This window comes from Lissotriton vulgaris, chromosome 2_1, assembly GCF_964263255.1.
Source record: "Lissotriton vulgaris chromosome 2_1, aLisVul1.2, whole genome shotgun sequence".
Taxonomy (NCBI): Eukaryota; Metazoa; Chordata; class Amphibia; order Caudata; family Salamandridae; genus Lissotriton; species Lissotriton vulgaris.
In genome coordinates, this window is record NC_141687.1 from 223,503,817 (window position 1) to 223,515,956 (window position 12,140).

The following is a 12,140-nucleotide window of genomic DNA, read 5'->3' on the forward strand; positions in this document are numbered from 1 at the left end:
TGCAAAAAATATGTGCAGCTATGCACTATTTTCCACACATAAAACACTCTATTGTCACAAAATCAGCACTGTCTTTCCTTCCTATCTGGTAAACCCTTTGGCCTAATCTTCCACAGCCACATTAGTCCAAACCGCTGTGCATACTGCTATAAATATATATCGGATGCTGTTGATTCATGCTCTAGATTGCTTTGGCCATGGCCATAAAAGACTGCCACTATTCTAAGTCATAAACGGTTTGCAATGGCTATTAGCAATAAAAGCAATTCTTACCTTTCTTTCAGTCAGTGGCCCTGCGTTCGCTGCTAAGGCGTTTATGGATGATATTTGCTCTGGAAATAGGCCTGCTATATTTGTACGCTTTCCGCCCAGAAAGTAACAAAGATGGTAAACTCACCAACGGTACGCTTAAATGAGTGTTGATCACTAGGTTATTGGATACAGGAGTGAGCTGGCTAAATAATCTATATGGGGTCAATAGAGCAATAGAGCATTGGAATATTAGGTGGTCACACCCCATATGAAATGCTCTTCAGAAGGTGGCTCAGTCAAAACATTTGACCCACTGATACCATTAAGTTTATTACAGAATGTTCAAGAAACTAGAAGCAAATGTGAAGAACTCTGACTGTTACAGGAGAAAAAGGCTTCTGAAAGCTGTGATGTGTGCCTACCCTAAATGGGATAGTTATTGCAAGAAATAATCTGACAAACAAGTTTTCAGACCACCTGTTCCACTTGTTGTGGTGAAAGGCACTCAAACAGTAATCTTGCCTCCATTGTCTGGCTCAACAATAAACCGGAAGGTGTTGATCGATCACATTAAAAAGCATTGTGTATTCTGTTCAGCAGACCTCCACTGGCATAGCAGTGCCTTTGGAGTAGATAAGCACATTCTGTCCCTACGCTGCAAAAGCAATCCCAAGAAGAGGGCGTGAAGCCCTACATCCCATTCCGGGGATTGAGGAACCTGCTGTCTCCCCAGCTTTACACCAGGTACTAGATGAACCTGATGCTGTGATTTCAACAATCCCAACTATTTAAACTATTATTGCGGTTTAATATGAGCCACCAAAAGAGCCTACATCTCTTGAAATCATCCTGTTAAAAGAACCTGTACTGTATGAGAATGATTCTTATGCAGGGTTTGAAAATGAAGACATAATCCTCTTCCAGTTAATCACCGTAACCAATGACTTTGTGTTTGCTGTTGGTTTCGCAACAGATACCTTCTTCCACCATGGTCATACATCTGGATTGTCCCTGGAGTCTTTTTCCGTTGAAACTGAATTCTAATGCTCATGCACTAGAATAGGGTTTTACTATTTTTAAAATATATCCCTCGTATTCTTGTATTTTATTCCTTAATGAGAGCGGGTTTGGGGTTGCACTAACTATCCCTGTAATGTCTCATGGGATTGATTGTGCCCTGAAGCGTTTTTCACTCCAGTATTGCTTGAGGTGGCATGTTGACTAGCTGCATAGTGCCAGGGGTTCTAGAAAACTCAACTTTTTGGAGAATGATCTAGAAAACTTATTGGGAGCAATGTTATTATGTCTGCATAAGGCTACAAAATTGTAGTCTTTGTCTTCACGAGAATCTTCCTATCTTGAGACTGTCCACACTAGCATATTGTTTTTTATTTTAATAGGTGTGAAAAGGGAGTGATGTCCTTGGTTAATGTCAGGAACTGCATACGTTTCTACCAGACGGCAGAGGAGTTGAATGCCAATACGCTGCTGAACTATTGTGCGGAAATCATTGCTAGTCACTGGGTAAGTGTAAGCTTTGTACAAAAGAGATGCATATGATGCTCAAACAGTAAGCCTGAAGGTCTTCTTCCTCACATGCACCTACGCAAGCAGTATATGATGATCTAGCACTTGCATCCGTGCAAGCAGTCTTACAACCACCAATACCTATTTCCGTGGTGCAGCCTTCCAAGTTCCATTGCATTATTAACTGGGTTTTGTTGATTTTATGGCTGTCCAATACTTGATTCAACACAAATACAATGGCCTTTCTTTAACAGTTTAAGTTGTAGAATGTTAGATGATCATTCCAAACTGTCATTTTTTAATTGTCGTTATCTGATTTTCTATACATTTTTACCGAATACAATATGAAATGCTTTAAACGATGGCAGAGAGATTTGATGATTCAAAATTAGCAGTTATTGGGAAAGTCTGTTAAAGATGAAAATCAATGGATGAAACTGAATGGACATTTAAAATAAAAAGTGAGTAGCAAATCGGGGAGACTAAAAATGATCAGCCTTACAACGGGGAGGGAATCGGGGAATCAATGAGTAGTTTACTGTTGCCTTAGACCATAATGTTTTGCAGGAATGGGTTGAAGGCATAGCACATGAAGACCTGCATTATTGGATGCAGCACAGTTTAGCTGGGAACCCATAATTGCTCATGTCTCCATTGTCTGTTTTAATGTTGTTTTATCCAGCCTTAATTAAGGAAACATGTTTTGCCACAGCTTTCCGTTAAAACATGGTAGCTCCTACATCTGGTAGAGTGCCGCATTTGTGTGCTTTTTAAAAAATAGTTGAAGGTGATAGCCGTTCATACCCATGCAAGTCTATAAGGACAGCAGACTTTCCATTGTGATCGCTGCGGTATCACCCTCTCCAGTACTGATAAACTGATTACCAATCATGCATGGCACATTCGACACAGTTGGTGAAGTTGTATAGCTGAGTTCATTCTGTATTTGCTGGTGCCATTTGTCCAGGGGTTGGCTCCACAGTGAATAGACAAGACAGCTGACTTGTTCAACTCTCCCCTTGCTCAGCTGTGCGACTTGCACAAGACTGGCTTTGAGGTATGTATCTAGGTGTGTATCTGTGGCTGAAAAAGGGCTGACAGCAGAAGCAGTTCTGGCCATGAGGGCATGGCCCTTTGGAGCCCAGAACTGCGTCGATTGGTGTCTTGGTAGCGGCTTTGTGTTCCTGAAATTCTTCCAGTGAAGTGTTGTGGCCCAGCTGAGACCGTTTGCTGACTGGATGCCGTGAACTAACAAGCTGAATTTTGGTGAAGGGAGATGAACAAGGAGAGGCAACTAAATTCAAACTTAATGAGCCTCATTGTTGTGGGAGGAGGGTGAAAGGGGAGCACTAGTCAGAGTGGGGACCCGATATGATGCTGAACACTGGTGATACCCGATTCTGAATTGTGCTGCTGCAATGGTATGCATTGCAAGCAGATAAAGTGGTCAGCACTTAGATTAACTGCAACCAATAGGGCAGGAAGTGATTGCTCCCTCCAGTGAAAATACACCTTTGCCATTAAGGTTGGGTCTTGAACCAGAGAACGGAATTGTGTACTGTTGGCCCATGGTTGTGCACTAGACCTAAGCTGGATCTCCTTGTGTGCTGTGGATATGATGCAGCAGTGTTACTGCTGAGAGGTCGCTAGGCAGAAAAGGTCAGTGGGGTGTGGTGTATGTTTCCGAGGGCAAACGCAGAGCAGTTCATCATAGTCTAAAAAGTGGATCTGTGAGAGTTGAGCCACTGAGGACCCTCTGTAAATACAATGGCACAAGCATCAGGAGAGAGAGCTCCGCGTTAGCGAGCCATTGAAGCTATGTGCCGAGGATTCAGATAGTAAGCATCAGCAAAACAACATACTTCTGGTGAGATTGGCAGAGAAAGTGTAAGGCCACAGCATGAAACGTTTTGTGGAGGACTGGAAATTATAATGTCTGAACCAGAGAGGCATCTCCACTTTTTTCTCTTTTGAAAGAGCACACATAACACCGGTACCTTATCCATTGCAGTGGGAACTGCCTAAGATAGTGATAGCGAGTGTGTTGAACTGCAGGGATAGAGACACTACACTGCAGGTAGCCAGTTGAATAGGCCCTACATTCTACAAAAATGTGGATATGGTCCTGTTTCCAATGGGCACCTCATTGGTGCAGCAGCAAAAGCGCAGCTAAAATACAGGAAAGAAGCAGCTTCAGGCCATGAACCTCAAATAAATGCTGCTGTTTCTGGGCAGACTTAGGGTAGTGGCCAGTGGCAGCTTTCACTTCACTACACCTAAATAGGCTTTGGACTGGGCAGAAAGCAGAGATATTACCTCGAGCAGCGTGGCACTGGACCAAGCATTCAGAATAGATGCGCTCTGTAATGCTTGTGATTGGGAGGTGGAGGCAGGTATAACTTGCTCTTTGGCCTGGGAGGTCCAAATTGGATTTCACCAAGAATATGGAGGATGACACTCCAAACACTGATCCAGAGAATCGTCTACAGTACTGGGTATGCCCACTCTGTCAGTTGTTAGTAAAGCTGGAACATGAAAATCTTGTCTATAGGGTGCAAATTAGGGATGAATGACCGCCTCTTGTGTGGTTCGTTCTAAGGCAAACGTCGAACAGGTCATTGTGCTGGGCCACTTTGGGCATTAACCCAGTTTCTAGCAGGTGGAGCAGGAGCATTGGATATGTATGACAGGTTGTATGCTTGGCACTGATGGTCAGAGGTGTGGCTGTCCCAGTGCCCTTATGAGAAGTCTATCGCTGAAATTCTAGCACCCAGACACAAGGCAAACAATGTATTATTAATTTGAGCAGTTGATTTCCTTGCTGCAATGCACCCACTGTCTGATGGCAGTGTGGAGTTGTTGGCCTATTGCTGTATGATGTGTAAGCTAAGCTGTATGTGATTTCTATATGCTCCCATTCCTCTGAGTGTGCCACTTGCCCCTTATATCTCCGTTCCCCTTTTTACCTCGGTGCCCTTTCTGTATCTGATGTTTGTCTGTGTCCCTCCTGCCTCTGTGCTCTTTGTATCTTGTGTGTTCTTTGCTTCATTTATTTCCTACCTGATGTTATTTCTGTCTGTGCTCCTTGTTTCTGTTTCTCAGTGGCCTTTAAGTCTGTGCTCTATCTGTCTCCATGAGCTTCTTCAGTCTTTTTTTCTCGTAGAGCTCCTTTCCTAGTTTTAAGCAGGTTCATTCTCCCTGTGCCCTTAGCATTTCTTCAGTAGGACCTGGAGGAAAGCTCTTACAGAAGAGGTGGGTGTGTGAAAACAATAGTTTGTATGGTCAGGAATGTTACAAGTCAGACTTGAGACAACACTGATTTATCAGTGTTTTTTTCTGGAGTAGCAAAAGGCCTACAGATCCAGATTGATGTGCACTTAGCAATGTGTTCATACGTCCTGCGGCTGGCATCGCAGTAGTTGCTGTAAAATGAGGTGCATTAGCAGAACTGTTACTGTTTCTTATGCTGCTAATAATAATGCATATTGTGAGCTCAGGGTCGGAAAGGAGAAGCACTGGCAGAGCTTCGGGGCAGTTGGGCCACCCATAGAGCCACTCACACCGCCACTGACTCATACAGCCACTGACACACCCACTTACTCACCAATACCGCCACTCACACAGCATGTCACTAACCCACACAGCATGTCACTCACCCACTTATACACCCATGCATACAAAGATGCATAGTCACTCAACCACTCACTTAATATACATTAGAAGTAGTATCACTCAGTTCTAATACACCTAGTATACTAATATAACTTTTGTTGTAGGTTAGTATATATATTTAACACTCATGAACTCTTAAACACTTACTCACTTGAAGATGTCCTCAGTGATGTCATTTGCGATGTCATTCATGATGTCACTGACCATGTCATGAGTGATGTAATCTGTGAGGTCAAAAGCAGTGCATTCTTGGGGCCTACGTTCTAGTTAGCTCAGGTAATTTTAACTTCTGAATTTATCTGGTTTTGTACGAGTGAAATCTCAGCTGAACTATAGCGTCCCTGTAACCTTTGTTTTTTTCAGTGAATTTCTAAGGTTTTTCAAATTCTATTTCCTAACAATAACGTCCCTGTAACATTTGGTTTGTTAGAGGAATTTCTATGGTTGTTTAGTAGTCGCATTTGCAGAGTGGTAGAGAAAAGGTACGGTACCTCTGATCAGCTCTCAGAAATCCTGCTGTAAGGGACTTTCTGCAGGTAACGGGAGGGCTTCTTAGCCCTCAATTTTTTTTAAAGGGATGTGGGCTGCATGCCCCCCCCCCCATTCCCTGTCCATTTTCCGCCCTGAGGACACCATCCTCCAGATCCCGGCCTCTGCTTTTTAAATTTTTTTAAATGGACAGAGGCTGTGTGCCCCCGCACCCCGCCCTCCTGGGTCATTTTCGGCCCCAGGGGCCCTATCCCCCGGGTCTGTCGCGTTATAAAAAAAAGAATATAAAAAGTAGGGGGACCACGCGGCTCTGCCTCCGAAGCAGATTTTAACCCTGGAGTCCCCATCCCCTGGGGCCCGGCCGCTAGTCTGGTTGCCCTGGTCCTACCCCGGCACTCAGATACTATGTTGGGGACCGTGAGGGGAGCCTGAAGGCCTCCAGTGTCCCTGCCGGCTCCCTGCATCCTGCGGGAGCCGGCATTGCTTTTGGGCAGAGGGAGCTGCTGAACATGCAGCTCCCTCTGTCCAAAAGCAATTCTGCTCCGCTTGTAGTAAGCGAGAGCATTTTTTCTGCTCTCACTTACTAGAAGCTGAGCAGAGTTTATGGCTTTGCCGGAGCAATTAAGCTTCCGCCAAGCCATATCAAACTGCAATCTCCCGGGGGTAGGCACCCTGGGACATTGCAGGGGCTGCACTTCGGTGTAGCGGCCCTCAGGGCATTCTTTGGCTCCAGGGAGGGACCCTATTGACCCCTCTCCTTTCTGTCATTTAGCCCTGGGAGGTGGTGGTCCCTGGGGGTCCGCAATAGACCCCCCCCTTCATTATATCATTTGAGTCTCACGGAGATGGCGGGCCCTGGGACTGTGGAGGGGCTCTCATGGGGCACCCACATTTCTCTGGGGAAGGTTTCGGTCCCCTGGAGGGCCGGGTGACCCGCCCCATTATTGAAAGTTAAACCCTGGGGAGGTGGTGGGCCCCTAGGGGTATTTGCCCCAGCTTTTATTTTGAATTAAGCCCCGGGGAGGTGTCTGTCCCTGGGGCTGGGTGGTCCACGCAGCCCCCCCAATATTGAAGGTTAAAGCCCTGGCGATGTGGGGGCACATGCCCAGCATTTATTTTGATTAAATCCATAGAGAGGTGGCTGGGCCTTGGGGCTGAGGTTGGTCTGCGCAGCACCCCTAATATTGAATGTAAAAGCCCAGAGGCTTTGGGCATGCGGTGTGGAGGCACGTGGCCCTTCATGAATTCCTAATAAATCCCAGGGGAGGAGGCGGTTCCAGTGGCTGTGTGTGTGGGGTTTCTACGCGGCCTCCCCACATTATTTAATTCTCACGTCCCGGGGCGGTGGCGGTCCCCAGGGCTACGGGGAAGGCCATACAGGCCTCCTCCCCTCCATCAGTTTACTTGTGGTGGTCCCTGGGGCACGTTGCCCACATTATTATAAAACTAGCCTCTGAGATTTGGCCCACCTGGAGGCTTAATGAAAAAGACGCGCCGGGACCTGCAAATTTGCTGCAAACATTTTTCTTTTTTTAAAATGCTTTAAAACCCACCATATTTGGGGGTGTCTGGGCATTCCTACCCTGCCTTTTTCCTTTATTTTTTAAAACGTTTTTTGTGGGACTCTGCTTCAAGCTGAGTCCCAAGATGGCTGCCAACACTTCCTGGTTGAAGTGTTGGCAGCCAATCAAATTTTAATAGGATCTGCGAGTCGCCTCCCAGATATCTATATGTTTTAAAGTAAAATATCTCAAAAACAACTGAACGGATTTACACCAGATCACAACAAGCCTGCTTTCTGAACCAGCATCCAGCTTTCCGTAAAATTAGGTGTAATTCCGTTCATTGGTTAGGCTGTAGACATGTAAGAAAAATGAAAAATCCCCATAGACATAACACGGGGAAATCGCATTTTGGTACCTCCTTTTATTTTGGCCCCTGCTTGACGTATCACCCCGAAACTTTCAACACAACAGCTGAACCCAAAAAGGGAAGTTTCTTGAATATTTTGTGAAGATCCCTCAAGCTATGCAAAAGTTATTGGCAAAACAAAAAAACGCTTTTCCTATGGAAACGTTGGTCCTAACTAGAACTACTTACTGGCTATTGCTAGTAGGTGATGTGTATATATATATATATATATATTATAGACAGACATCAGACTGGATCCATACATTTTTTCTGACCAGTATTCCTGTGCGCCAGTAGGTGGCATTGTTCAGCTTCGTATGGCGTCACCTGCGCCGGAAGTGACGTGTGCGGTACCTATATGTGCACCACACCAGCACTGTTCCAGTTCTTTCCTTTCCATGCCAGTCAGTACAGATCCGTAGAAGAGCTACTTTCAGTCGCTTTTAGACTGACCCTTTTTTTTAACTTTTTGTCGAAGTTTTTTGAAATTTTGTCTCCTGGTGTGGCAGGGATGTCCGTGATAAAGGTTGGTTTTAAGCCCTGTGCTGTAGTTTGACCAGGCCCAAGTCATCCTTGTAGCTCCACAATGGGCTTGGAGAGTTGGGTATCCCAAGCTGTGGAGCATGGCCATCGGCCTTCCAATCAGGCTGCCCCTTCGGTAGGATCTTCTGTCGCAGCAGATGGGGAGGGTTCTCCACCTGAACCTGTCACTGCTCAGTCTTCAAGCATGGAGATTGAGCAGCGACAGTTGACAGCTATCGACCTCTCGTCTGTGGTCTGTATTGTCCTCTTGGCAGCCAGGCACCCTTCCACAAAAATGGTATATGCCTGCTGCTACGGCAAATTTAAGACCTGGTGTGCAGAAAAACAGGTTTACCCCTTTTCTGCCCCACTTTCTCAGATCCTTCTGTTTATCCTTTCTCTCGTCCAACACGGCTCTGCTTTGGGTAGCGTTAAAGGCTATCTTTGCCAGAGTAGCAATCCCTTTTCAAGCCCCCACTTGTCAATAGGTTTCTGAAAAGTATTCAACATTTGTTCCCGCCTTCACCCTTCACCCTTCATCTTGTGTCAGTGGAACATAAATTTGGTTCTAACATTTTTTGTGTGCTCCTTTCGAGCTATTGCACAACTGTCCAATCAGGCTCCTTACTATCATAACGGCCTTTCTATTTGCAATATCATCTGCCCGGAAGGTCAGTGAGCTCCAGGCTTTGTCATCTAAGTCTCCGTACCGCAACATCTTCCCAGAGAAGATGGTACTTCGCACTAGAGCTTCCTTCCTACAGAAGGTGGTCACTCACTTTTATTTAGCCCAGGCCATCCCCCTGCAGACCTTTTACGCTCTGCCTCACCCCTCTAAGGAGAATGAGAGACTACATCGACTGTACCCAAAAAGAGCTTTGTCTTTCTACCTTTACGGCACAAGAGAGTACCAGATGGATGATCTACTCTTCATGGGGTATGTCGGAGCCCAGAAAGAGAGCAGTACAGAATTGGCTATCTCCTGAGAGATCGTGCTCTGTATCAAAATCTGTTAAGCATAGGCCACGAAGCAACCCCATGAGGGTTTGCATGCCCATTTCACCAGACCCAAGGCTGTGACCACTGCGTTAGCTTTGCTGCACACGTTCACCAAGTATTACTGCCTGTACAGTCAGGTCTGTCGGGATGGGCACTTTGCCCAATTTGTCCTGCGGGAATTCCGGGTTTGAATTATGTTTGCAGATCCGCCAATGGGGAGCTATTGCTTGGGTATTTATTCTGGGGGACGGAATCTGCGGCTAGAAGCCTTTATCAGATAAACAAGTTAATTACCTTTGGTGTAATGCCTTATCTGGGAGAGACTCTAGCTCCAGATTTCTTACCAACTCAACCATCCTCTCCGCAAACAGATCTCTAGGTATAGGGCTATTCCCTTTTAATAACCCTTGATCCACACACCAGTGGTCCTTTTTCTTTGTGGCTCTCCATTTCTACTGTGGAAAGTCACACAAATAAACTGGCATCCGCATGCTGGGGTGGCGCCTATATAGGCACCCCACAGGTTACTTCTAGTGCTCAGGGTACTATTCATGAAAAATGTCTAGATCCAGTCTGACTGACGCCTGGTGAATATTGTTAAGTAAGGAATCTGTGGCTAGATAGTCTCTGTCAGATAAGGCGCTACCAAAGTTAAGTAACTTGTTCTTTAGGGAGGTATGTGATGGGAAAATGTGCCAAAATGCTGTTAACTAAGGCTTAATTGAATACAAGGTTATAAATAACTTAGGACTGATCCAAGACCTAACGTAGATGTTTCGCTATAGTTTTCACCATTTCTTTGTTTCTTAATATTTGTTGTCAATTTATTCACAGGATGACCTGCGGAAAGAAGATTTCAGCAGCATGAGTGCACAACTTTTGTACAAAATGATCAAATCCAAGACCGAGTACCCATTGCACAAAGCCATTAAAGTGGAAAGGGAAGATGTTGTATTTTTGTACTTGATAGAAATGGATTCACAGGTATGTTGAGTATTGAACTTTTTTACCACTACATCAAGCATTACCAGTAGAAGAAATATTTTACTATGCACACATATAGGCACATGTTATTTGACATATTGTCTTTTGCTATATATATGTTACACATTAATTAATACTACTGGTGTGGTTCAAACAACCAGTACCTGTTGAGTTTTTACCAAATATGCTGGTCAGCAGTATGTATGTCCACACTTATGTGGGAAGCCAGGGGAGTTGTACGTGATGGCTGTGGAATTTGTTTTACACATGTGAGTGAAAAGTGTAAGGTCGCTTTGTCAGGTTTGCTGGTACCCTAGAAAGCGTGGTTGGTAGTAATAGTGTGGCAAGTTCGGGAAGCATTGGGTGAAGTATGTGAGATCCTCCTTGCATTGGAGATGATTATTGAATGTGGGTGATTCCATAGAGCTAAGAAATATATAGCACTCGTATAGTGCTCAATAATAACTGAAGTGAATTGATACATCTGGCAGGTTAAAAGTGTGCCTTAACTTGCGTTTTTAAGTGTTTATGAAGCTTTGCAGCTCTTATTTACATAGACTCACATTCCATTACTTCAAATTTTATTGCTTAATTCAGTCAGCTAGTCCAGTAGAGAAAGATTCTTGAAACGTTATCAGAATATCCATTCAGATACATTTAAATACTATAATTTATCATCACAAATGTATATTTATACTTACATTATGAGATGTACAATGAATCATGCCCAACTTGGGATTCCTATCAGTTTATAGAACTGACAATTTAATGAGAGTTTACATGTTAAACATCTAAGTCTAAATAAGCAAGAACAGACAAGTCTATTAAAGGAAATGGACTACAGAAAGGTTTATGATGAAGACAAATCTTGCATCATCTGAAGAACCTAATGAGTACGTAATTCTTTCTCAATAATCTGAGAATTTTGTTTAGGACATTACAAATGAAAGAATATTCCTTTTCAAGCTGGTATTTATCTTGTAGAAAATGCTGAAGAGTTTGCCGGGTTACGTACAATATAGAATGACCCCATGGCCGCTAAAGCAGCACCGTGAGTTTATGACCAGTGCAGGTTATTTAATTGATTTCATGCAGAAACTGAACAGAAATCTCCTTGGATCACCTAGAACTTGGATGAGTCACAGTGTGCAGTTTCATCTGCATTAACAAATATAAATTGAATCATCTACAGTCAGTGGTTGTTTTGAAAACGTGGTTATAGATATGCCCCTCTTGGCTCTACATTAGACAAAGTAACCTTAGGTATTCTAGAACTTTCTTTTATGCAGATTATGCACCAGACAAAATATAATGCTTGTATTCTAGTATTTAACACAAAGTCAATGAGTTTTATTGACTGTGTAAGAGGTGTCCCAGGCCTGTTTGCTTGCTTGCTTTCCTGCAGCACCCTTCACAATCTTTCAAGATACCATGATCTGTATCGCAAAAAAAAAAAATAGATTTCAGAATTGACTTTCTGAGAATATCTTTGTTTTAAAATAGGTTTATGTGTCTTGTATGTTTTTATTGAATGTCGTGTAAAGAGGTAATTAATAGTGTGTTGCATAGTGGCCGATTGTTTGATTTCCAAATAACAAAGGCAAATATAAAAAACATTTCCATTATTGGATATACATTTTTATATAGATTTTGTGATTGTTTGAGGTTGTTTGAAGCAGCGTCTATAGTGGGTTTATTTGATGCTCATTATCTTAAACAATATAAAGAGCATTATGACTTACTCCTTGAATTTCCCACATGGCATGCAACAGCACTGGCTAGTC

The 12,140-nt window shown here is 43.8% G+C and overlaps 1 protein-coding gene across 1 annotated transcript in view; it reads left to right on the plus strand.

Annotated features, from left to right (window-relative positions):
- Positions 1–12,140, plus strand: part of ANKFY1 (ankyrin repeat and FYVE domain containing 1) — a 505,630-nt gene that overhangs the window by 144,791 nt on the left and 348,699 nt on the right. The window contains exons 5-6 of the mRNA XM_086954801.1: positions 1,653–1,776; positions 10,207–10,356. Of these exons, the coding sequence (XP_086810927.1) occupies positions 1,653–1,776; positions 10,207–10,356 (274 nt within the window). The remainder of the gene's footprint in view (positions 1–1,652; positions 1,777–10,206; positions 10,357–12,140) is intronic.